At 43.7% G+C, this 27,500-nt stretch overlaps 1 protein-coding gene across 1 annotated transcript in view; it reads right to left on the bottom strand.

The window, feature by feature from the left end:
• adamts10 (ADAM metallopeptidase with thrombospondin type 1 motif, 10) overlaps window positions 1–13,964 on the bottom strand; it is a gene marked incomplete at both ends in the record, with an annotated part of 56,019 nt that extends 42,055 nt beyond the window's left edge. The window contains 5 exons of the mRNA XM_080032170.1: window positions 1,216–1,418; window positions 3,235–3,403; window positions 6,122–6,331; window positions 6,989–7,131; window positions 13,817–13,964. Of these exons, the coding sequence (XP_079888296.1) occupies window positions 1,216–1,418; window positions 3,235–3,403; window positions 6,122–6,331; window positions 6,989–7,131; window positions 13,817–13,964 (873 nt within the window). The remainder of the gene's footprint in view (window positions 1–1,215; window positions 1,419–3,234; window positions 3,404–6,121; window positions 6,332–6,988; window positions 7,132–13,816) is intronic.
• Window positions 13,965–27,500: the final 13,536 nt, after the last annotated feature.

Below are 27,500 nucleotides of genomic sequence, written 5' to 3'. Positions count from 1 at the left end.
CATGGAGAACAGGACATGTGTCAAAGAAGAACAGTTTCTCTGTAATTGCGAGTGTGTGGGAGTCTGTGTCACTGTGATTGTGTGAGTGTGTATTTGAGGCCAGGGGTGTGGCTATTGCTCCTCGGAATCAGCGGTTTCTTCCATTTTCTCGACTCACCCAGATAGTCGGTAAAATATGCGTTTAACCTACATGGCACGGCCACAACATCGGTGCGGAACCGCAGCCTTTAAAAAAGTCCGCGGACATTGTTGAGCCCATGGTTGAGCCCTATGACAACATGACAACACTTGTCATGTGACTGAAGTGGCTGCATTTGATTGGCAAGCTTTTGTAATGTGGTTTTTATTGGTTGAAATAGTCACGTGATAGAGATGTTGGCTGAAGACGTCCCCGGGGAGAGAAATCATGAGAGAAATGGCTCTCGCATGTAATAAATAAAATATATAAAAAAATAAGGTAACGACCGTCACGTAGCCAAATGGAACGGCGTAAAAGTACCGTTCTTTCTTCAAATATTTACTCAAGTAAAAGTAAAAGTATGTTGCAATAAAACTACTCCTAAAATTACAATTTATTCAAAAAGTTACTCAAGTATTTGTAACGGAGTAAATGTAGCGCGTTACGACCCACCTCTGTGTGTGTGTGCGTGTGTGTGTGTGTGTGTGTGTGTGTGTGTGTGTGCTGAAGAAAAGAATCCAGCGTTAATACACAGCCTAGGCTCTGTAAACAGGTATGTAAACAAAGAGGCCCCACCGTAGCGAGCAACATACCCATTTACAGAGCCTAGGCTGTGTATTAACACTGGATTTTTTTTCCCAGCACACACACACACAGTACGGACAGGTAGCGGATCACGGGGAGATATTCACTGATTTTGACAAAACGTGACTTTGACAACAAGCGTTCTCCAGAATCACCTCCATGACTCGGTCCTTTAGTTTGGTGTTTTTTATTTTTTTTTAAGATTTTTTTTTGGCATTTTTATGCTTTATTGATAGTGTAGAGACAGAGTTGAAATGGGGCAGAGAGGGGAGTGACATGCAGAGAACGACCCCAGGCTAGAATTGAACCCGGGTCTGCTGCTGGCCGAGGCCCATGGGGGGGACGCCCTACCGACTGAGCTAAGGGCGCCCCCTAAGTTTGGCGTTTTTTGACACTTTTTTGCATTCATAACCCTGTACACGGAACATCTTTCTTTGTGTTGTGAAACTTACAATATTCATGACGGCCAGGATGTACTGTTCGATGTCCCTGCGTCCATGGTAACCCACCATCATCTTGTCTGCGACCACGAGCGTCTCTACGTAGCGCTCGCGGCTAACGGAGCGCTTGAGAGGCAGCTGGCCGCGGCCCACGTGATGGGGGGGCGTCTTTAAGGTCCGCTGCCACCAAGACGCACCTTTCATAGGCTTCTCATCTGAGGGGGGGATAGCACGCACACACACACACACACACACACACACACACAGGGACACACACAGAAGGAGAGGGAGAAACACATAGAGGGAGACACACACACACACACACACACACACACACACACACACACACACACACACAGACACACACACAAAAAGACGAAGGGAGGGAAACACACAGAGGGAGACACACACACACACACACACAGAGGGAGAGACACACACACACACACACAGAGGGAGACACACACACACACACACACAAACACAGACAGATACATATACACACACACACACACACACATTTGTACAGATATACTTGTGAGGACACTCATCGACATAATAGCCCCTAACCCTTGACATCAAAACTAAATGTCTGGCCCCAACCCTTCAACCCTTGTTCTCAGAAAAAATAGTTGTACAAACACACACACACACACACACACACACACACACACACACACACACACACACACACACACACACACACACACACACACACACACACACACACACACACACACACACACACACATACACACACACACGTTTTGAAGTTACATAGTAAGAATGTAGCCATTAAAGCACAGCAGCAGTCCAGCCAATTAAAGCTGCAAAGGATCTGTTTATGCTTTCACCTGTGTCTCGCCCCGGAACTTTTATACGCAAACAGAAACGCACATAACTCGTTAGATTGCATATAATTATAATACTTCGTAAGTTTATCACTCCATCTGTCTTACGCTGGCCGCATTTCTATGCATTTTGGTCTATAATAGTGCATTATAAAAAATATTTCCTAGGGGCAAAACAAGTTTTCTGTCTTAGCTTGTAAGCATAGAGATAGACAACATAGAAACTGATCAGCATAGACAAGTTTTGTATGTATGACGGGCGACCATTTTGTGTTTATTTTATAGTTTCACGGTGCTAACGATGATTCCTCTTGTGATGTTCCAATAAAGGAATGCTGCGATACAGAGTTGCACCCATGGGAGACTCTCTGCCATGTGTTTCCATGGTAATAGCTGCTACAATAGCCAATTTTAAAAGTGTAAATTACTGATTGTACATTTCCCATTTGCCATAAATCGCAGAAAGATTCTTGCTGATGCTGTTCCATGGATACAGAGCACAATAGAGGCACAGCATTACAAACGGTTTTAATGTTTTACTATTATGTGTTAGAATTTGGTTTCCTGAGCATTCTCTTTGCATTTCAACCACGCCCACTCACACAGACTCAAACCACGCCCACTCACACAGACTCAAACCACGCCCACTCACACAGACTCAGTCACACCGGACACAACTTGGAACATAGACACAACCGCAATCTTCGCTAGATGGTGTTTTGTGCCCCTACGTGGAAGGCTCTCCCCAACCCCAACAGGTAGGTAGTTTGAGTTATCTCGATGACCCCCCTCCACCCCCCCTCCCCCACCCACCTCGTCCGACGGCTGGGCAGTTGCACGGACCAGCACACGTTACCATGCAGCTTCTCATTCCATATTACCCAAAGTGATTTGTTTGTTTGACTTAAATTTCCCTTAAAAAAGGGTTTTGGATTTCCGGTCTTTTGAGTAGTTGGTTAGGGCCTTCCATGCAGCAAGGCAAGGTGGGTGAAGTGTCTTGGCCCAAGGACACAACAACCATGACACAAGTGGCAGGACGGGGATCGAACCGCCAACCCTTCGATCATTGGCCGACCCGCTCTACCACCTGAGCCACAGTCACCCCAACACCGACATAACAGCTGCTATTTAAAAGACAACACCAGTATACAGTATAAACAAGTATCTCTCTGGTTCTCACCAATGACTCCACAGGACTGGCCCTTGTATTGGTGTCGCAGCGAGGAGCGCTTGTACACCACATGGGGGCGTCCCTCCGCCCTGTCGCCCCGCTCTGTCCCCGTCTGGTTAGCTGCTGACACAAGGGGCTCAATCAGGTACTCCTCTCCCCCCGCCACTATCACCCCCTGCTGCAGAGACAGAGAGAGAGAGAGAGAGAGAGAGAGAGAGAGGAGATAGAATAGAATAGAATAGAATAGAATAGAATAGAATAGAAGTACAGAGGTCATTGCTTTAATTTTTTCATTTACATGTATTAATTTGTATAGCATTTACTTTACACTGTTACAGAGTGCAAATATATATCAAAATATTCATGATGCAAGTATCACAAATGTCACATTATAACACACACACATGTTCTATGTAAACAAAGGGGGTAGCTAGCACTGTAGCTATAGGAACATAAACATTTACAGATCCAACAAGAAAAGTTGCCATTTAATAATAAATAATAATAATTTTATGTATTACAGCATTTACAGAAATGTTGGATTACATTTTCTAAATTGGCAATATCTAATTTAATTATGCGTTAATACATAATGCATCTCTTTAAAAATAATAAGAGATACTTTTACACTGTAGAGACAAGCCTGGTATATGGTATACTGTTTTCAGGCCGTCCCACTGCAAACATAGTGGACACACACACACGCACACACACACACACACACACACACACACACACACACACACACACGTGAGAGCATGAGAGCGAGAGAATTGGGAGAGCGAGACAGCGAGAGCGATACACTAACACTTGCTTTGATTCCGCTCAGCTGTGATGAGCCCCGGTCAAAGTGACTTTCATCCCATAATACAGTTAGTGACGCTCCCGTGGACACACAGGCCCAGAGCTCACGCTGCGATGACCCACAGTAATTACGTGTGTGGCTTTATTAACGCTTTGTGAGCATAAAACTAATCCGAAACTGAGTATACTATATAACTTTTAGCAAAAATGATATTTCGGCAAAACAAGATGATGCCACCATAATTAAGTTAACCAGGAAAGTTATTGGGGGATTTTTTTTTTTTTTTAAGATATTTTTTTTGGCCTTTTTATGCTTTATTGATAGTGTAGAGACAGAGTTGAAATGGGGCAGAGAGGGGAGTGACATGCAGAGAACGACCGCGGGCTGGAATCGAACCCGGGTCCGCTGCTGGCCGAGGCCCATGGGGGGGGACGCCCTACCAACTGAGCTAAGGGCGCCCCCGAATTTTTATTTTTAAAGATAATTGTTTGGCATTTTTCAAGCTTTATTAGACAGTACAGAGTTGAAATGGGGAGACAGAGAGAGAGAGAGAGAGAGGGAGAGAGAGAGAGAGAGAGAGAGAGAGAGAGAGAGAGAGGGAGGATTACTTGCAGTAAAGGTCCACGGGTCGGATTTGAACCCGCGACCACTGTAACAAAGGCCGGAGCTGATATGGTACGGCTAGTTATTAGGAGTTTTGAACTAACTTTTCTTCTTGGGGGCAAAGAAGTTGGCGAAGTCAGCGATTCTGTTGACTGGCTCTGTAAACAGGTATGTAAACAAATGGGATGTAAATAAAGAGGCCCATACCGTAGCTACTAGCAACATGCCCGTTTACAGAGCCTAGGCTGTGTATTAACACTGGATTTCTTTCAGCGCACACACACAGTACAGACTGGTAGCGGAACATGAGGAGATATTCAAAGATTATAACAAGAAAAAAAGTGATTTGGACAACAAGCGTTCTCCAGAATCGCTGACTCCACCTTTAAAGGGGTAGTGCGGTATATTTGAAGAGGGGGTTGTATGAAGTACTAGCTTCCTTATTGACCAAAGCTTCAGTTAATAATCTCCTACATGACAGCTGTTCCTTGTGTGTGTGTTTGTGTTGTGTTTAAAAAATAAATAAATGGGTCTCCTTTTTAAGACCCCAATAAAAAAAATAATAAAAAAAATAAAAATAAAAACACCATATCACCTCATTGAATGGTCTAACCCTGACTAAATAAAATAAATAAAAAATACTCATCTTGTGTTAAAAAAAAAATAATAATAATAATAATAATAATAATAATAATAATAATAATAATAATAATAATAATAATAATAATAATAATAATAATAATAATAATAATAATAATAATAATAATAATAATAATTAAAAAAAATAAAAAATAAAAAATCTCCTACATTTCCCAGGCTGCCTTTCAACCTGCCCCAGGACAGCGTGTCAGAGCTTGGTGCTCTTTGGGTGATAAGTAAGTAGAGGTTAAATGGGCTTAAAGCTTCAAACAGACCTGAGAGCGCCTGTCTGACTGTCTGACAGCACACAGGACACCCTTCCCATGTCGGGACAGGACAGGAGGGCGACTGAAACAGACAATCACGCCCTCTCTCTTAACGCAGAGATTGGGGGCCCATGTTTACAGAGCTTTCATCACTAAACAGTCTGTCATTGCTTATGTGTAACCAGAAAACAGCTGTGGAAGGGTCTTAAATATCCTTCTTAAGTCCCTGGAACACACATCCTGCGCCTGTGTCTGTTACTGCTGCCTCTCTTGCGCTGTTTTTGGCCACACATGCAGCGCTGCTTCTGAAAGCCCTGTCTCTCTAGACAGAGTTTTCATAGAAAATTCCCATATTAAGTTGTTTCACGCCATTTTATGATGCATATGATTAATATTGAGTTTCGACAGTTAACCATAGTGCCTCGTTGCCTTTTTTTCCTTTTTTTTTCGTCACATTTTTGCTTGTGCTTGCGCTGTACCCACGGCTGACCCTGCTCTCAGACCCTCTCCGAAGTGTGGTTACTTGAGAGTAGAATATACAATTTCAACATAACCACTGAACTAATAAAGTAAGTGAACTTACCAGGCCGTTACAGTTGCTGAGGGCCACGTTGCTGGAGGTGGGCTGGTCCTGGAGATGCCCAGCGTAGTGGCAGTGAGGGGAGTAGGGGTGACTCCAGGCCAGGCGCCCTCTCTTCCAGTACTCCACTCTGAACTGACGGGAGAGCAGCCCGCCCTGGAGGGTCAGGTTCAGCATGAAGCTGTTACGAGACGTGGACAGCTGGTAGAAGAGCTGAGGGGATGAAGAGAAAGAAAGAGAGAGAGAAAGAAAGAGAGTTTAGGTTAGAAGTGTTGTTATTTCACACACACACACACATACACACACACACACACACTCACTCCCACACTCACACACTCACTCACTCACACACTCACTCACTCACTCACTCACTCACTCACTCACTCACTCCCACACTCACTCACTCACTCACTCCCACACTCACACACTCACTCACTCACTCACTCACTCACTCACTCACTCACTCCCACACTCACTCACTCACTCCCACACTCACACACTCACTCACTCACTCACTCACTCACTCACTCACTCACTCCCACACTCACTCACTCACTCACACACTCACTCACTCACTCACTCACTCACTCACTCACTCACTCACTCACTCACACACACACTCACTCACTCACTCACTCACTCACTCACTCCCACACTCACACACTCACTCACTCACTCACTCACTCACTCACTCACTCACTCACTCACTCACTCACTCACTCACTCACTCACTCACTCACTCACTCACACACACACACACACACACACACACAAAGACACATTTCAAATGTAACCATTGACTAATAAAGTAACTTAATTTAACAATGAGCAAAATATTTAAATGGAGATCATTTTAAAAAGGCGTATTACAGAGTCCGGCTGCTTGTCTTCAGTGCTGCGTCTTCTTCTTCTTCGTTGGTGTTGAGTTGTTTCTGCGTCCAGCGTCTCGCCGTTCGGTCCGACGCGCACTGGGATGGCGATGTCATACTGGCCCAGACTGGACAGGAAGGCAGCTAGAGGGGGGGGGGGGGCAAGCAAAAGATATGAGTTAAAAATGCAGCATAATCGGGCGCTCCGGTGGCGTAGTGGATAGAACTCGTACCATATTGGCTCCGGCCTTCGTTGCAGTGGTCGCGGGTTCGAATCCGACCCGTGCACCTTTACTGCAGGTCATCCCCCCTCTCTCTCTGTCTTCCCATTTCAACTCTCTACTATCTAATAAAGCTTGAAAATGCCCAAAAATTATTTAAAAAAAAAAAAAAAAAAAAAAATGCAGCATAATCGGGCGCTCCGGTGGCGTAGTGGATAGAGCGCGTACCATATTGGCTCCAGCCTTCGTTGCAGTGGTTGCGGGTTTGAATCCAACCTGTGGACCTTTACTGCATGTCATCCCCCTTCTCTCTCTCTCTCTCTCTCTCTCTCTCTCTCTCTCTCTGTCTCCCCATTTCAACTCTGTACTGTCTAATAAGGCTTGAAAATGCCCAAAAAAAAAAAAAAAAAATGCAGCATAATCTGACCTAAATCACTCATATTGCAAGCAGTTAAAGGAGCAGTCAGCGTTTCTGGAGAACGTTTGTTGTCAAAATATTTTTTTTCCAGAGTTAATACACAGCCTAGGCTCTGTAAACGGGCATGTGCTTAGCTATAGAGGGGCCCCTTTGTTTACATCCCGGTTTACAGAGTCTAGGCTAGGTAGAAGATCGTGAGGAGATATTCGCTGATTTTGACAACAAGCGTTTTCCAGAATCACCGACTCTACTGTATATTATTGAGAGGAGTGACCTAGTTGGCATTAGTATAGAAAAACTGCAAAGGCTTATTTGGACAAATTTCTGACAAGATTCTTTTCCACTCCACAAGAATAACCCCCCCCCCCCACACACACACACACAAACTCTCTCTTCTCTCTCTTTCACACACACACACACACACACTCTGTCTCTCTCTCTTAAACGAGAGGCCAAAAGGACATTGCCATGGTTACCCTGAAACTGTATACTTCCTGTCTGTCCCAAGTCTGTATAGTACCTAAAAAGCCTGGTGGAGATTTATCACCTAAACACACACACACACACACACACACACACACACACACACACACACACACACACACACACACACACACACACACACACACACACACACACACACACACACACACACACACACACACAGTTTCAAGAACAAGCCAACGTCAGCTAAACTGTAAACGGGGAAAAGGTCAGCAGCAAAATGAGCCCCAGTTTTCATCAAACTTTTGGCCCTAAAGTTGGTGAGAGAGGCAGAAAGGCAGCCCCTTCCCACACACACGCACACACACACACACACACACACACACACACACACACACACACACACAGAATAAATACCCAGAGATCAGAGTTCCCTGGTACAGACTTGGAGAGCTTTGTACCAAGTGAAAAAAAGCCGCTGTGTAAGCACTAAGATAGGTCTGGCTTGAATAAACAGTAGGCACAATTACAAACGCTAGCCTGTGTGTGTGTGTGTGTGTGTGTGTGTGTGTGTGTGTGTGTGTGTGTGTGTGTGTGTGTGTGTGTGTGTGTGTGTGTGTGTGTGTGTGTGTGTGCGCGTGTGTGTGTGTGTGTGTGTGTGTGTGCTATAGCTTGCCTTCACATGGAACCAACTCAGGAGGGTTGTAGTGCATTTTCACTGGACATGGGAAGTTAAGTTTTCGGCAAGTTCAAGAGGTTCTCAGTCATGAGAAAATAAGGGGACGGGGCCTTGTGTTGCTATGCATTGTAATTCAATCTTTTTAAAGGTGGAGTCAGTGATTCTGGAGAACGCTTCACTTTTTGTCAAAATCGGTGAATATCTCCTCACGATCCACTACCTGTCTGTACTGTGTTGTAGCGCTGATGTAAACAAAGCGGGCCCATGATAGCTACCAACATGCCAGTTTACAGAGCCTAGGCTGTGTGTATAAACACTGGATTATTTTAAAGCGCACACACAGTCCGTTCAGGACGGGGATCGTGAGGAGGATATTCACTGATTTTGACAACGAAAAAAATTATAAAAAGCATTCTCCAGACTCCATCTCTACATTTTGCAGTAGCTCGCTGGTAGTTCAACTACAATTCATATTTGCATAGTGATTCAAATAGTTAAATTCCTGGGGTGCTCCGGTGGCGTAGTGGATAGAGCACATGTACCATATTGGCTCTGGCCTTTGTTGCAGTGGTCGCGGGTTCAATTCAGACCCGTGGACCTTTACTGCAGGTCATCCCCCCTCTCTCTCTCTCTCTCTCTCTCTCTCTCTCTCTCTCTCCCCCTCTCTCTCTCTGTCTCCCCATTTCAACTCTGTACTGTCTAATAAAGCTTTAAAATGCCAAAAAATTATCGTATAAAAAAAAAGGTTAAATTCCTTTTTTACCAAGGTGGGAAATCACACCAGAGTAGTTCAAACAGCACACACACACACACACACACACACACACACACACACACACACACACACACACACACACACACACACACACACACACACACACACACACACACACACACACACACAGGGCCCCTGAAGGCACCGTAGCCACATCCGCACTATTCCACACACTTGTTTTAAATCAGTAACCTTCGTAGGAGCTCGGAGCTGTTTCCCACAATAGGCAACTACATCCATCCATCCTCACACAAACCACTGCACATAACCAGGCAGGTGGTTTTTTTGTGTGTAGCTTCAGTCTGTAGGTGTGTGTGTGTGTGTGTGTGTGTGTGTGTGTGTGTGTGTGTGTGTGTGTGTGTGTGTGTGTCTGTATGCGTGTGTGTGTGTGCGTGCAGGTGGTTTTACAATTACCTTTAAAACACAGGAAAATCTCCTGTTGGGAAAATGAAGGGAGCGTGATAATAAAGTAGAGATAATTCACCTCCCAAGAAGATATTAAGGAGACCTCACACATATAAACTGTGCACTAATAAAACCCTACAAAACTCATTAGAGTGTAGTAGTTTGAACTAAGGGTTTTTTGAGCAGATGTTTTAAACAACTTCTCCACGGGATTTCCAACCAATTTTTTTTTTTTGGCATTTTTATGCTTTATTGATAGCGTAGAGACAGAGTTGAAATGGGGCAGAGAGGGGAGTGACATGCAGAGAACGACCGCGGCCTGGAATCAAAACCCGGGTCCGCTGCTGGCCGAGGCCCATGGGGGGGACGCCCTACCAACTGAGCTAAGGGCGCCCCCTCCAACCAATTTTTCTAATGAACAAATAAATTGCAACACGGGGGAAATAAGTTAAACTTAGGAGGCCCACCGTAGCTAGCAACATGCCTGTTTACAGAGCCTAGGCCGTGTATTAACACTGGATTTTTTACTTTTATTATGACCAAAAGTGATTTTGAGAACAAGTGTCTCCAGAATTGTTGACTTGTATGCGGTGTACGTGTGTGTGTGTGTGTGTGTGTGTGTGTGTGTGTGTGTGTGTGTGTGTGTGTGTGTGTGTGTGTGTCTGTGTGTGTGTCTGTGTGTGTGTCTGTGTCTGTGTGTGCGTGTGTGTGTGTGTGCGTGCGTGCGTGTGCAAATTGAACGCATAGCGACCCTGCACTGCACTAGCCGATTAAACTCTTAAGTCGACATCAAAGCGAATGTGGACAGTGGAAACACACACACTTGCTAAATTTAACAGCAGACACTCCCTGGCTAAAAGCGTTTCACACATGTGCTGATTAATACGCCCATCCTCCCTTTAGCGGGGGCATCAGCCTGCTCTGTTATCAGCTAATGGAAGGAAATATACTCCCTCCCTCCGACACAGACACACCTTTAATGGCATCCCATCCCAGGCCAAATGCTGCTTTGATGTCCGCCTTTTAATAACAACCGCTACTAGAGTATCCAGTATTGAAACTACAACAGTGAGAAATGGTAGAAGGATTAGCCTATATTTATATAATTAGGTGTTTATTTGACTAAACCTTGTCTGTTTGCGTCTGTATATTTCTCCTATACAACCATCTTTAAAGGACAAGGACATTATCTCAACACTAAGTTTTTTTTTCACAATGGTCTGAACAAAAGACTTCTAAAGCACTTACATCAACTAAACTTTCCATAATAATTCTTAGCACTATTCTGAAGGTTATTACAGAAGGATTTCTTTGGAAACGTTGCCATACTGAGAAATACAGAGAGTTTTGTAGAGCTGATATAGGCTTAATCAATTTTGTGTATATATTTTTTTGCGATGGCTTGAATGTAACAGACATTCATTTTTTATATGGAAAAGTTACGTACTATAGCTTTAGAGGCTCAACCTGTGGGAATGAGCTACGTCAGGGGTGAGTGGTGGGCTATTTAAAGTGAGCAGCACTGTGGCAGACAGATTGCTGTGGGGGTCAGAGGTTAAGTTTAGGAAATACACAATCAAGGCCTTCGTCTGGGACACTCTGGGATCTTTATGACTCTGCCCTCGGGGTGGTGTGTGTGTGTGTGCGTGTGTGTGTGTGTGTGTGTGTGTGTGTGTGTGTGTGTGTGTGTGTGTGTGTGTGTGTGTGTGTGAGTGAGTGAGTGAGTGAGTGAGTGAGTGAGTGAGTGAGTGAGTGAGTGAGTGAGTGAGTGAGTGAGTGAGTGAGTGAGTGAGTGAGTGAGTGAGTGAGTGAGTGAGTGAGTGAGTGAGTGAGTGAGTGAATGTGTCTGTGTGTGAGTGAGGGGTGCCCTCAGAGTGGTGTGTGTGTGATCACAGTCTGTAGATATGTGTCTCTGTGTGGGTCTGTCTGTCTGTGCGTGCCTGCATGTGTGTGTGTGTGAGAGTCTGTGTGTGTGTGTGTGCGTGTGCGTGCGTGTCTTCACATGTACGTGTGTGTCTGTGTGTCTGTCTGTCTGTGCGTGCGTGCGTGCGTGCCTTCACGTGTGTGTGTGCATTTCTGTGTGTGTGTGTGACAGGGAGACACAGCAACATGATTTGTGAGCACAAAGTTCAAGTTCAGAAAGCCAAGACCTGGAGTCGCTCAGACCTCAGACCATGTCTACGCCTCATTTCACTCAAACTCTTTCCCCTCTGTCTCGTGAACACACACACACACACACACACACACACACACACACACACAGAGTTCTAAATAAATAAAAACAATTACAGTAACCATGGAACATATTATGACCTTTTTAAAATCCCAATTACACCATAATCAGATACTCAAATTCAATACAAACTTAAAGGTTATTTTTACAGGATTTCTAAACATTGGAAGCGATTGCGTTTTTAGTTTTTCTTGACTGAAATGGAAAACAGACTTCTCTCTCTCTGGGCGTTTGGGCTGTGAAGCACATTAAAGAAAACGTAACAAAAATGATCAAAGCAACCCATAGTTTAAAGCGCAGGATTACAGACAGTAAACCAATGATGTTTCTCCCACTAATTACTAAGAACTGGAAGAATCTAAATGTTGTCCTACTAGTAGCGTGTTCAATTCCAACTCCCAGCTCTTTGAAATTCTATTCACAGAGAATTGTAGATTTTGATTATTTTGATTTTTTTTGGTTTATTTTTTGGCATTTTCAAGCTTTATTAGATAGTACAGAGTTGATGGGGAGACAGAGAGAAAGAGAGAGAGAGAGAGGGGGGATGACATGCAGTAAAGGTCCACGGGTCGGATTTGAACCTGCGTCCACTGCAACGAAGGCCGGAGCCAATATGGTACACGCTCTATCCACTGACTACGCCATCGGAGCGCCCAACCTGTGTTTATTTATGACCCTCGTCCCGCCCCGTACTTTAGAGAAATCAGGAAACGGTGGTGGAGCAGTAACGTTAGCTGCGTTCCAATCCCCATACTATCTACTATTTAGTATGCTAGAAAAAAAGATTTAGGATGTCCGAATTCTTGTGGTCAGATTTAGTATGGTAAGAAATACCCGGATGTCTACTACATCCGGCCGAGATTTTTAGTGTTGAAATCAGCAACCTATTTGGACGATTATGACCCGCAATCCAGTGCGCACCGGAAGTGGCGTCACATCGACGGAGCCTCCGCATGAAAACAAACGGGGGATGCGACGGATATAAAAGCAAGAGGCAAGATCAAGGAGCCATGTTATGATGAAATAAATAAGTAAAAGTATGTCCCAATTGTAGCATACTGCATCCTAACTAGATTCTTTTTATGGTCAGATGTAGAATAGAAAAAAGAACGAGTATGAGATTTGGAACGCAGGGTGTGTGTGTGTATGGCAACAAGAAACAAGCCTTGGTGAGATGAATGGATGGAGATAACTGCCTTCTTACAGACAAGTTGAGCTTCAAAGCCCAACCAGATGGTTCTCTCAACAAGACAACACTTATTTGCACACTGTCGAGTTACTGCCGGAGTAAGTCGAGGCTTAACTACCACTTTCTGGCCAAGCTGATGCAGAAACCCATGTTATGCTCAGTTTCGGAATATTTTTGGAGCAAGCCTTTGTCATGGGTGCTCACCCAGGAAAAGATTTTTAGAATAGCCGCTAGAATGAACACCAACTGAAAGTTCCTCTTAAGTTGGTGAGAAAGGCAGAAAGGCAGCCCCTTCACACACACACACACACACACACACACACACACACACACACAGACACACACAAACACACACACACACACACACACACACACACACACACACACACACACACACACACACACACACACACACACACACACACACACACACACACACACACACACACACACACACACACACACCTTGTTGCTTCTCATCTCTGTTGCTGGGACCTCCTTCGACCTCTGTGGCAACCGTTGCTACAGCGACGATTGCGATGGCGATGACAGTGCAGACCGCCGTCATCCTCTTCCTCCGTAGCGTCTCCGTGGTTACTACAGTGGTTGCCATAGTAACAGGTTTCAGTGCAGTGGGTCCCGGGTCCCAACATGGTGGACCGCCCCGTCGCCTAGCAACAGCAGTGGGACATCCGCTCGACGGCAGAGCTGTTATTATGTGTGTGGGCCATGAGGTCAGACGGACATAGCAGCTGTGTGTGTGTGTGTGTGTGTGTGTGTGTGTGTGTGTGTGTGTGTGTGTGTGTGTCTGTGTGTCTGCGTGTGTCAGTGTGTCTGCGTGTGTGTGTGTCAGTTTGTGTGTGTGTGTGTGGGTGTCAGTGTGTCTGCGTGTGTGTGTGTGTCTGCGTGTGTGTGTGTGTCAGTTTGTGTGTGTGTGTGTGTGTGTGTGTGTGTGTGATCAAGCAAGGGGTGATTGATATATGTGTGTTTTTTTTTATATTGTTGTTTAATGGTAATTTTTATTGTTTGTATCCGGGGACAAATCCTTGTAGAAGTATTAAAAAAAGCCCAAAGACCCAGGGTTGTCAGTAGCAGGGGTTGGCTTGGTGGGGGTCAGACTGTCTGTCTGTGGAGCCCTGTGCCTGTGGATGAGAACATATTATTTAGTGAGGAGGAGAGATAGAGAGATAGGCCAGGAAAGGGAGTGAGAGGGAGAGATTTAGGTTTCAAACAGGTGGGAGGAACCATTTAGACATATAGTGAAATACAGATTTTTAGCCAAAACTCAAGAGTTCTCTTTTCCCCATTCATAAACAACAAACTGACCTTGTGCATGCTCACAAGGTCCTTCTATACTGTTTGATGTAAAGTTAAGTTATTTATTAGTCAATGGTCACATTGAAATTTGTCTTTCGCATCTCCCCTCTCAAGTTACCACACTTCAGAGGGGGTCAGAGCACAGGGTCAGCCATAGTACAGCGACCCTGGAGCAGTTTGGGGTTAAGTGTCTTGCTCAAGGACACAATGGTAGAGATGGTGGGCACCGCACATGTTATAGCAGCCTCCAATAGTTTTACAACTAACACCCTCCTGTCCAGTGCCGGGGGATCGAACCAGCGACCTCATGGTTACTGGGAGGAGGAACCAGAGACCTCATGGTTACTGGGAGAAGGAACCAGAGACCTCATGGTTACTGGGAGGAGGAACCAGAGACCTCATGGTTACTGGGAGGAGGAACCAGAGACCTCATGGTTACTGGGAGGAACCAGAGACATTATGGTTACTGGGAGGAGGAACCAGAGACCTCATGGTTACTGGGAGGAGGGACCAGAGACCTCATGGTTACTGGGAGGAGGAACCAGAGACCTCATGGTTACTGTGAGGAACCAGAGACCTAATGGTTACTGGGAGGAGGGACCAGAGACCTCATGGTTACTGGGATGAGGAACCAGAGACCTCATGGTTACTGGGAGGAGGAACCAGAGACCTCATGGTTACTGGGATGAGGAACCAGAGACCTCATGGTTACTGGGAGGAGGAACCAGAGACCTCATGGTTACTAGGAGGAGGAACCAGAGACCTCATGGTTACTGGGAGGAGGAACCAGAGACCTCATGGTTACTGAGAGGAGGAACCAGAGACCTAATGGTTACTGGGAGGAGGAACCAGAGACCTCATGGTTACTGGGAGGAGGAACCAGAGACCTCATGGTTACTGGGAGCCAGGAGGAACCAGAGACCTCATGGTTACTGGTCGGCCCCCTCATGTGTATGGAGAGATATTCTAAAACACTGTTGTGTGTGTGCAGGTATTTTTCTGCAAAGGAAGGGGTGAAAAAAATGGTGTCTTTTAAAAACCTCTCGGTCGGATAAAGTTTTTAATTTAATTTTCCTTTATTTAACCTCGAAAGATCAATTGAGGGGTGACCCTCTTTTACAATGACGTCGAGTACAGATACACAATATACAATGAGAATACATAACAAGTTTACACACACACACACACACACAGACAACAACAATTTAAAACATTCAGATCAATTGAATGAAAGAGACAATAGCCTAATTAAAACAGTTACAAGTGTAGAGGGGCTGATTCAAAATAATAATTTTAAATTGGTTAACAGTTATGAGTGTATTTATTTTAATTGTATGTTGTAGGCTGTTCCAGGAGTCAGGGGCACTATGGCTAAAAGCGGTTTTACCAAGCCCAAGTATTGTGATGTTTGTGTGTGTGTGGGCAAAATAGCAAACTGCACAGAAAAATATACAGACACGGAACAGGAAATACGAATTAGAAAGATAAAAGAGTTATACAGCTCCTAACAAGACAAATCTACCCGGCAACTCCTGGATTCTTCCTTCAGCTAATCAATCTTAGCTTTTGGGGGGAAATGAGCAAACACCCTTTTCTTTCACAGTGATGACCGGAGACAAGCCTATAGGTCCCAACCCGGGGGCCCCTCAACACACACACACACACACACACCGCCCCACCCCACCCCTCTCTTTAAGCTGCCTACCCACCGGAAAAAGACTTCAAACACAAAGGAAGCCATTGATGTTGTAAAGGGCTGCTCTTAATGCCCAAACAGGGGGCTCTCAGAGTGGGTATTATGTCATAGGCTGTGGGGGTAAAATGGGCCAATTAGAACGAAGCAGCAGGTTGCCATCACGACCGTGTGGTGGTTGGTAGTGTATGGATGAGTGGCTTGCTGGCTGTCTGCCTGACTGTACAACTTCACTAATTGGCTATAGCTAGAAATGCCTATATGAAGCTGGTTTTATATCTGGGACAATGGGCTAGATAGAGGATTTTGACTGGTTTTCTAATACAGGAATTTTTAAGATTTCATAATAAAAAAAAGAAGACAATGTACTAAGATTAAAAAATGCATTTATGGCATGTTTTTAAGAACAAAATATATCATGAATCAGACAATTAACAACATGTGAAGAAATCCTTTTGGAATAACAGTCAGAATAGTGTCAAGAATGATTATGGAAAGTTTGGTTAATGTAAGTGCTTTAGAAGTTGAGATATTTGGAGTATTGCAATTAACTACTGTTGAGATAATGTCCGTTAAAGATGGTCGTATAGGAGAAATAAACAGACGCAAACAGACAAGGTTTAGTCAAATAAACACCTGAATGTACATGTTGGACCTTGATGATTTAAACTAGTATGAAAGAAGACATGCAGCTCCAAGAAAATCTCACAAAAATTGATGAGTGCTTGAAAAAACAATGTTTACGTTTATGCCTGAGCACAAATTCATTGTTTACTTACTCATTCTATGTTGGTCTAATATAACAATGGAAAAAGTGACTTCCTCAGACCCACAACACGAACATATTACCCATTAAAAAAAACACACTGACTCTTCTAGCAACGTGTGTGTGTGTGTGTGTGTGTGTGTGTGTGTGTGTGTGTGTGCGTGTGTGCGTGTGTGCGTGTGTGTGTGTGTGTGTGTGTGTGTGTGTGTGTGTGTGTGTGTGTGTGTGTGTGTGTGTGTGTGTGTGTGTGTGTGTGTGTGTGTGTGTGTGTGTGTGTGATGGGGGCTAGTCACGTTTTTTGGTTCGAGTGCCCTTTTCATTGACTTCAGATTCCTGTACTGTGGATTGCAGAGTCAGCGAAAAAAAAAGGCTCCAGCTCATTTTGCTATTTCTCCAGTAAAGTTTGCCCACCAAGAGTGTCTGTGTCTGGGGGAGAGAGACCGGGCCCAGATGGCTGGCACTGGACCAACTGTAGCCAAAGGTAATCGGAAGCAGATGGGAAACCTTTCTGTGACGAGAGAGGGAGGGAGAGGGAGAGGGAGAGAGAGAGGGATGGAGAGGGAGGGGAAGGGAGAGAGAGGGAAGGAGAGGGGGGGAGAGGGAGAGGGAGGGAGGAGAGGGGGAGGAGGAGAGAGAGAGGGAGGGAGGGAGAGGAGAGAGAGAGGGGGGAGAGAGAGGGAGGGAAGAAGAGGGAGAGGGAGGGAGGAAGAGAGAGAGAGAGGGGGGGAGAGAGAGTGAGAGGGAGGGAGATGGAGAGAGAGGGAGGGAGGGAGGAGAGAGAAAGAGAGAGGGGGGAGAGATGGAGAGAGAGGGAGAGAGGGAGGAGAGAGAGAGAAGGGGAGAGGGAGAGAGAGAGAGAGGGAGCGAGGAAGAGACAGACAAAGAGAGAGGGGGAACTAGTTGCTCTATGAGAAGAGGAGACAAAGAAAAGAAAAGTGTGTAAGCTGAGAGAGAAATGATTGAGTGTTTAACACCCTGAACTGAGTGTGGAGGAATGAGCTGAAAACAATCAATGCCAAAGACGGGAACCTGTTTTTTTTTATAGGTTTAAAAAAAGTTCAACGTTTAGATTGACATTGTTTTGAATGCAATCCGCAAAAAAAGGAACTAAAGGCTTCAGTAGTCCGCTAGGCAGGCTAATGCTATTTTTTTTTTTCAATTAACTTTATTGAATAATTGTCAAAACATAAATCAAACGTAAGTAAGAATGAATACGACAAGCTTGTACATAAAAATAAAACAAAAAATATAATATACATAGAGATAGATATACATATTATATATTAAAAAGCAGGCTAATGCTAATGCTAATGCTAATGCGTGTGTGAAGTAGAGCTGTGATGTCATCGTTTCCAGAGTGACCGCGGTTGCTAGTTTATACACAGCGACACTGGAGTAAAAATATTCCACTCTAGAACCTGTTTTCAAAATGTTTTTCGCTTTCAGTCCTTCAAACACTCGCTGGTCATGTGAAACAAACAACGGCCAAAACACAAACCATTTTGTTTGTCGCAACTGTGGCTCAGGTGGTAGAGCGGGTCGGCCAATGATCGAAGGGTTGGCGGTTCGATTCCCCCCCTGCCACTTGTGTCATGGTCGTTGTGTCCTTGGGCAAGACACTTCACCCACCTTGCCTTGTGTGAGTGTCGATAGCTAGTCTGCTATCGGTGTGTGAATGGTAACGTGTAAATAGGAACAGGTCTCCCTTGAAAAAGAGTCTCCGGTCTCAATGGGATTTACCTGTATAAATAAAGGTAAAAAAATAAAAAATACTTCTGCGTTTTATATTAAAAACGTTGCAGTGTAAACATCCCTATAATGTGCCTCTCAAACAGCTAAGGAAAGGTACAGTTAAAAGGACGGAGAGCTAGCTTTAACTAAGGGGTCTTTGTACTGTATAGCAGCGTTGCTCTTGCATGGAACAACTGAAGGTCTCTCTCTCTCTCTCCATTTCCCTCTCTCTCTCCATTTCCCTCTCTCTCTCTCTCCCTTTCCCTCTCTCTCTCTCTCCCTTTCCCTCTCTCTCCATCTCTCATTCCCTCTCTGTCTCTCTCCCTCTCTCTCTCTCTCTCTCTCTCCCTGGGGCTTTCTCCAAGTCATTTCCTGCACCAGTCAAACTGAACTACATTTCATTACTTCTTCTTCTTCTTCTTCTTCTTCTATCTCTCTCTCTCTGTAGATTTATGGCGGGGTTATTAAACCTGCAGCTTGATATCAAGAGCTCTTCATGTACTACTAACTCTCCTCGACCCCCCAGTGCTGCTGTACCTCTGTACTGGGCTTTAAGCTAGCCTTCAAAACAAAGGTCCCTACAACTACATGACAGAGTGAGAACTACCTCGACTCATTTGGGGCTGATTTCAGACCTAAAATGTGAGATAATTTCTAACGCTGACATCCCTCCCATTTTTATATCTTTTAATTTATTTAAGATAAATTACTTTTTTACAATTTTTTTTTTAGTTAAAGGCGGAGTCAAAATCACTACCTGTGCGCATACACTGTGTGTGCGCTAAAAAGGACATCTGGTTTTAATACAGAACCTAGGCTCTGTAAACTGGTATGTAAACAAAGGGGGCCCACCGGTAGCTAGCAAACAACATAGGCACAGATTTAACCAAACTACATTTCTCCCTAGGGTATAGCTTTGCTCTCTGGTTCAATTTATTCCAGTGTGAAGTCATTGGTAGTTTGCAGAGCATTCAAAGTAGCTTCCTCAACACTGACAACACACACTCACTGCCTCCTTAAGTGAATTATTACCTCATTACTAACCAGTGCAGCTGAATTAAGAGCAAGCCCTTCGCTAAGAGGTGACGCTATCGTACATCTACTGCAGTTCTGCTGTGCTCAAACTTTCCTTCTGGGCTGTGTCACTTTTATTTTGGCGGGACAAAAAAAAACGTGTGTTTGTCATTGGGCCAAAGCTAGTGCTGCTCTGTGTGTTTTGCTTGGATTAGCTTTTTGAATATTGAGCGTGTAGCGGGGCGATCGCAGGACCAAGAGCGAAAGTGGGTCTGAGTTGCAGACAAGGGGGGGCGGCGCAATTTCCAAACGCAATCCCAATTTGCAAAAAAAAAAAAAAGAAAAGAAAAAAAGGAGAGAGAGAGAGATGGAAGAAAGAAAGAGAGAGAGAGGGGGAAGAAAGAGAGAGAGAGATAGGGCAGAAAGAGAGAGAGGGAAGAAAGAAAAGGGTTAGTTTGTTAACAAGAGAAAAAAGTTTGGAGCGGCCCAAGGTCATTAGGTGGGAATTTTAAAGGTGCATGGGCCAAATCTGCGATGTAATCAAGGGACTAAGGCAGTGGACCCACACACGTCATTTCTCCATCTTGTCAAGTGCTAGTGACTGGTGTGACTTTAATGTGGTTGTAAGGGGGGTTGGGGGGAGTGTATGTACAGTGAGTTTTTTTCTATTTTTTTTTTCTTATTATTTTCCTTCAGCTAACTATGCTGTCCTTGTCTCTAACTGTTGCCAGTAGAGAGAGAGAGAGAGAGAGAGAGAAAGAGAGAGAGAGAAAGAGAGAGGGGGGGAGAGAGAGAGAGAGAGAGGGAGAGAGAGAGAAAGAGAGAGAGAGGGGGGGGGGAGAGAGAGAGAGCGAGTGGAGGAGCGATCCCGAAAAACCCAGTCGCGCTAATCAAAGCCATATGACCGGCTCAAAGTAAAGTCTGTGTGCAGCGAACAGATGCTAAGTGTCCCTCAGCTTATAGCTGCTAGTCTAGCACTCTCCCACACTCTCTCTCTCTCTCTCTCTCTCTCACACACACACACACACACACACACACACACAATCTCTCTCTCTCTCTCCCCCTGTCTCTCACTCACACACACACACACACACACACAATCTCTCTTTCTCCCTGTCTCTCTCTCTCTCACTCACACACACACACACACTCTCTCTCACTCACACACACACACACACTCTCTCTCACACACACACACACACACACACACACAATCTCTCTCTCTCCCCCGTCTCTCCCTCTTTCTCTCTCACACACACACACACACACACACACACACACACACACACACACACACACACACACACACACACACACACACACACACACACACACACACACACACACAGGCTGTTTCCACTTTGATCAGGGAGTAGCTCATGAATCAGCTTTAGCTTCAGTTTATTATTTCATTAAAAGCGGCGGCGGCGGCGTTTCTCTTTCTCTAATAAGACTGTGGCCAGGTTTCCAGTTAAATGTGAAGACAATATATTTTTTTATTTTCAACGTTTGCAATAAAGAGAGAAGTGCAAATTAGGTGTGTTTCCATCAAGTGTTTTGAGCGGATAAACTCCACTAGTTTGGCCTGAAGATGGCGCTATAGGCAACGTAGCTTAACATAGCGTAACATAGCTATAATAAAAGTAGAATAAGAAGATGTTACACATGCCCAGTGCAACTCTGGTTCTGCCAACCAATCGCATGTCGTATGGTCGTGACGTACATGTCATGCGCCGGCTTCTGACTACAACTGAAACTTGCGCATGACCTCAACATCATTGTTTCTCAGCCACTCCCTCTGTTCGCTGATTGGACCGGTAAATGAGAAAACCCGCTAATATACCGCGGACCCAGACTGACTGCTGAGGGGAAATGAAAATTGAGCGGAAGTAGGTAGGCGGGCGTTGGTATCCACAGACCCAACAACATGGTGAAACAACTACATACGGCACGGTTTGCTTGTTTTTGGTACCCTTCAGAACTCTTGACAATGTGAATGCAAATTAAAGTGTGCAGAACTGGACCGCACCGCTGAGTGGAAACCTAAAGGCTAAGAATTAGCCCAGAAGACGAATCATGCCACAAGACTAATGCAGCAGCAGTTACTCTCTCATTGGCAAATTAGAAGTCTAGGTTCACACATAAAGGCCCTAAAACAGGTGATAAAAATAATTCAACTAACTAGGGGGGATCTCTTTCACTCTCTCTCTCCCTCTCTTTCTCTATCCCTCTCTCTCTCCCCCCTCTCTCTCTGCCCCTCTATCCCTTCCTCCCTCTCTCCCCCCTCTCTCTCTCCCTCTCTCTCCCTTCTTCCCTTCCTCCCTCTCTCTCTCTTCCTCTCCCTCTCTCTCTTTCTCTCTCTTTCTATCCCTCTCTCTCTTTCTCTCTCTTTCTCTCCCTCTCTCTCTGCCCCTCTCTCTCTCTTTCTCCCTCTCTCTGCCACTCTCTCTCTTTCTCTCTCTTTCCCTCTCTCTCTCCCTCTCTCTACTCCTCTCTCTCTCCCTCTCCCTCTCTCTCCCAGACTATATTCTCTCTCTCTCTCTGTGTCTGCTACAAATGAAAGAGAAAGCGGGAAAGCATTCCTTTCTCAATTTCCCCAAATAAACAGTGAGCAGATGAAAAGTGGGAACATAAACAGGCCGGAGAAACCTCGGATGTACTGCTCCCCTCTCGCTCCCAAACTGTGCCTCTCGAAAGTCTGAAACAATATTTGGGAAGAGAGAGAGAGAGAGAGACTGTGTAGACTGTGTGTGTGTGTGTGTGTGTGTGTGTGTGTGTGTGTGTGTGTGTGTGTGTGTGTGTGTGTGTGTGTGTGTGTGTGTGTGTGTGTGTGTGTGTGTGTGTGTGTGTGTGTGTGAGACAGAGAGCTGACTCGACACTAGTGGGAACACAGCACAGATGTTAGTTGAAGGATTGTCTCTGTCTTTTCTCTGTGTTCTATCATCAGCCATTTCTGTAGTTTTTTGAATTCTTCTTAAGGACTACAAAAACAGAACACCAAAAGCATTCTCAGCTGCATGTCATATGAGACAACAAAGGGCCAAGAAGAGTTAGTAGCACATACTAGATTTTTGACTATTTTGCTTACATAACATGTCTTCTTTCATACATAGTAAAAGGTCCAAAGTGTACAGTACATGAAGGTGTTTAATTGACTAAACCTTGTCTGTTTAATGGGGCGCCCTTAGCTCAGTTGGTAAGGCGTCCCCCCCCCCCCCCCCCCATGGGCTTCGGCCAGCAGCGGACCCGGGTTCGATTCCAGCCCGCGGTCGTTCTCTGCGTGTCACTCCCCTCTCTGCCCCATTTCAACTCTGTCTCTACACTATCAATAAAAGCATAAAAATGCCAAAAAAATTATCTTAAAAAAAAAAAACTTGGCTGTTTAAGACTGTATATTTCTCCTATACAACCATCTTTAACAGCCGCTAAAGCATTACATCAACTTAACTTTCCATAATCATTCTTAGCACTATATTCTGAAGGTTATTACAGAAAGATTTGTACATATATTGTTAATTGTCTCTTTTATGATACATTTTCTTCTTAAAAACGTGCTGAAAATGCATTTTTCAAAGACCTGTACATAGTATTTTATTGATTTTCAAGATGAAAAATGAAGCATGTATCCAAAATATGTTCAATAAAAATCTTTGTGGACACGAATATGTTGTAAAAAATGGAATAAAGATTTTAACTCTGGCTTTATCCAACGTCTTAGATTTTTGTTTTTTTAAAGTGAATGTCGTCACGAATAATAAGACATGCGCTCAGTGCACAAACCTGCCGATTTCTGCACAGTCAGCAAATCACATGACTCAGCCATCATCTCTGCTGTTAAAGGGACCACAAAGACATGAATGACATTGTCTCTGATGCACCGGTGGGTCGAAAAGTGATTTTAACAATGTGTCAGTTATTAATCCCTTATGGTAAATGGTAAATGGACTTGACTTATATACAGCGCTTTTTAGCCGATTTTCTCAGCCCCAGAGTGCTTTACAATTCTTACCACATACACCCATTCACACACACACACTCATACACCGATGGCAGTTATGTTACATCATTGGATATCTCCTCACGACCCTGCTACCTGTCTGTACTGTGTTAGTGAAGAAAAAATAATCTTGTGTTTTTACACAGCCTAGGCTCTGTAAACGGGTATGTTAAGATTTTGACAAAAAGTGGTTTGGACTACAATCATTTCTCCAGAATTTCATTGCTGACACCACCTTTAAAAAAAAAAATTAAATTTAGTTGTTGTGATTGATACATGTTGAATGGGAATGATAATAGCATGGCTCCAAACCAATCACATCACAGTTTGAATTAGATCAACTTGATCATTTATCAATACATTTTCCACTTCAAATAAACTGTTACCATTCTATTCAGAACACACTTCACTCATATGCTGACTTACTACTTACTACCTAATGTCTGATGTCGGCCACATCATCTCTACACACACGCACACACACACGCGCGCACACACAGACTGCCTTGTCATCAGCCAATGAGGAGACCCCAGCCATGACTAAGAATTCTTGAGGAGAAAAGACACATCCACATCCAGACATAGATTTTTTTTGGGGTGAAAACTACACAAATACCAAACGACAACATTAAGTCGATGTAGATGCACGTCACAACTCGTGGACCCCGAAGTGAAAATACCCCAAAAAAATACTTTAAAAAAATACTTAAGGTCGACATGCAAATTCTGCAGAAATGTCTGAGGTAGAAATGAGAGTTTCAGAGCTAAGAGCAGCCTCCGGCAAGCATCATGTCATGAGCGTTTTTCATCCAGAAGTTTAAGGCTCGTAAAGGCGCATGGTGAGGCCGGGTTTGGTAACTTACCTTCCCGGGTCCCGGTGCAGATTTTCCCGCTGTGAGTGCAGCGTCCACCGCGGTGAGAGGAGAGAATCAACTTCTTCCACTTCCACCAGAACCAGAGTTTGGTGTCGACTCGCCAACTCTTAAAGGGTCAGACTTCCGGTGGCGACTTACAAAGTAAAAGTCATCATCAGCCTTGGTATTAGGGTCTAAGGGCAGAGGGTGTCATAGGGTATAACACTGTTACAATTGCCCCCGACCATAACATAACAACTTGACACAAACTACCCTGATGGCTAGAAACAATGAAGCTAATGTTTAACAAATATGTCATATCTTACATAACAGTAATGTCATCAAAACAAAACAGAATTCACTTAATTGTGATTAAATATTAAGACTTTATGAGAAAAATACTGTAGATTTTATTTGTTACTTTCAGAAACGTGTTTTTTCTGAAAAAATATTTTACAAAGGGAATATCAATTTTTTCTTTGGTATGCTGAGAGACATCATCAAAATACATGTGCAAAATAAATGTTGTGTATCTACTTTATTTCTTATTGGTGCAATTTGATGTGTTACAATTGCCCCCTGTTACAATTGCCCCCGGTCTGCCCTACGGAATGTAAAGCCCACTGAGGCAAATGCCTATTTGTGATATTGGGCTATACAAATAAAACTGATTTGATTTGATTTGATTTGATTTGATTTGATTTGATTTGATTTGATTTGATTTGATTTGATTTGATAGGCCTACAATAGTTTATTTTTTAATGCTTTTCTAATATGCAACAAAAAAAGCAATATTGCAGCAATTACAATAATATTTGGTGGTGAAAGCCACAGTGATGATCACAACCACAATGTAAAACACGGAAAAAGAAAAGCGAAAAACATAAATAAATAGCTTACATTAATTAATGAAATAAATAAAAAATGATTCTGTGTTCAAAACCACTTATTGTAAAATGGTTTGTCCAGCTCTTTGCCCCATTTCAACTCTGTCTCTCCAAATCTATCCAATCAAGCAAAAATATTTAAAAAAAAATATCGTGAAAAAAAAAAAAACTTCCACGTGTTTTTACTGATGCAGAAAACAAAAACACTGACCTTGGATGTGTCTGATGTTTCTCCATGTCTTCAATTAAAACTTCCATTCAATCAGTTACAGCCAGCCGCCCATATTTTGTTATTTTGGTTCAGATCATTATCGGTTTGTATCTTTTGCACATGTGCTCCGATGCTGGGCCTCAGAATCTGAACTCATAGATAGTGGATCCAACCACAGTCAATGGAGAAACAGAATATACTGAAGCTATAAGCTAAGTTATCAATCATAAGCGATTAGGTGTTTGGTGTTTTTTGCCCTCAACTGAGCCTTCAAGGCAGTGCTGGTTAGGGTTAGGGTTAGGGTTAGGGTTAGGGGATAGAGCCTTCCAGGTAGCGTTGCGGGCGCAAAACACTATTGAGCTAAGGACTACCATGTTTTATATACTTCTCCCATATCTGAAATATTTACCACAGTGTGTGAGTGACTCAGAATTGGCAAAACCCTTGTGAATGTTTTAAATCTTACAGGCTCTATCTAGGCTACCACAGGATTTACACCAATGTTCGTATAGCAAATAGCAGATACATGATGGCAGCAAGTCAAAGCACAGATCATGTACAGACGCATTCAAATATTAATTATATTATATTATTATATAAAGTTATTATTATAATATAATCCAAGTGCAAACTCAGGTTTTCAGTTTTTTTGTAAAAGCATAAACCAGCCGAGCAGATTTATTGAACTTATTGTAACAAAACTTTTGTATAAAATCACTCTAAATTCTAGCAAATCTTAAATGTCCCTCTGTAAGCTTCCATGGCAATGAATCATAGACTGAGACCCATGTTGACCCATTTAAAGGCCTACTTCACCGGTTTGAATATGAAGGTGTGATGTCACGAGAAAGAGAAATATAGGGTTAAAAAAAACACTCTTTCTGCCTTTTCTCAGGCTAGGATGAACCGATTTTTTATTTTTTTTTGCACATTTATACTACATAGGATCTCAGAATTCAATACACCTTCATATTCAAACCGGTGAAGTAGGCCTTTAAGATCATGAAGGTCTGACCATAGATAGTATATAAATAAATATATATATATCTGACTGACCTCGTCGAATAAAGACTTTTATTTTGAAGGCACATATACTCTGTTCTGGTTTAGTGTTGCGTGTTTTCGTCTGACTTGATCTCGCGGGATTCTGCTGATTTTCTGCCAGATCTGCGACTGGAAGGAAGCAGCTGCAGCCGGCGAGGTGGAGGTTTAGTCGGGGGGAGTGGGGAGCAGAAGAGGGGGTGGGCGGGGGTCTCGGGTCTTTCACTGGTAGTACTGTGGTGGTATTACACAGGTGTTGGAGTAGAATGTGCACGTGACATCACACTGTTAAAACAGTTACACATCCATAGTCTGGTCTATAGAAATCAGGACTGAAGAAAAAGTCCATGTCAACTGGTTCAAAGTGCACCACAAGTTAAACCTCTTACAAAGAACTTTTAAATGTTTAAGAAATAGTCTAATTTTTCCTCTGATGATAATAATATAAATGATCTGTAACAGCAAACGAGACCACCACTATTTTTATTATTAGTGCCTTTGAACTTGTAAAAAAATTTCCCCAGGAACTGACTAGAACATCCGGTGTTTAAGAATGCCACTAGATCAAATTTTACTTTGCTTCACCATGGTCATATCAGCATTATTAATCTGACATAGTCACATATGAATCATGGCCA

This window comes from Ammodytes marinus, assembly GCF_949987685.1.
Source record: "Ammodytes marinus genome assembly, chromosome: 8".
Lineage (NCBI taxonomy): Eukaryota > Metazoa > Chordata > Actinopteri > Uranoscopiformes > Ammodytidae > Ammodytes > Ammodytes marinus.
Note: the sequence above shows the minus strand (reverse complement) of the source record. Positions and strands in the feature narration are given on the sequence as shown.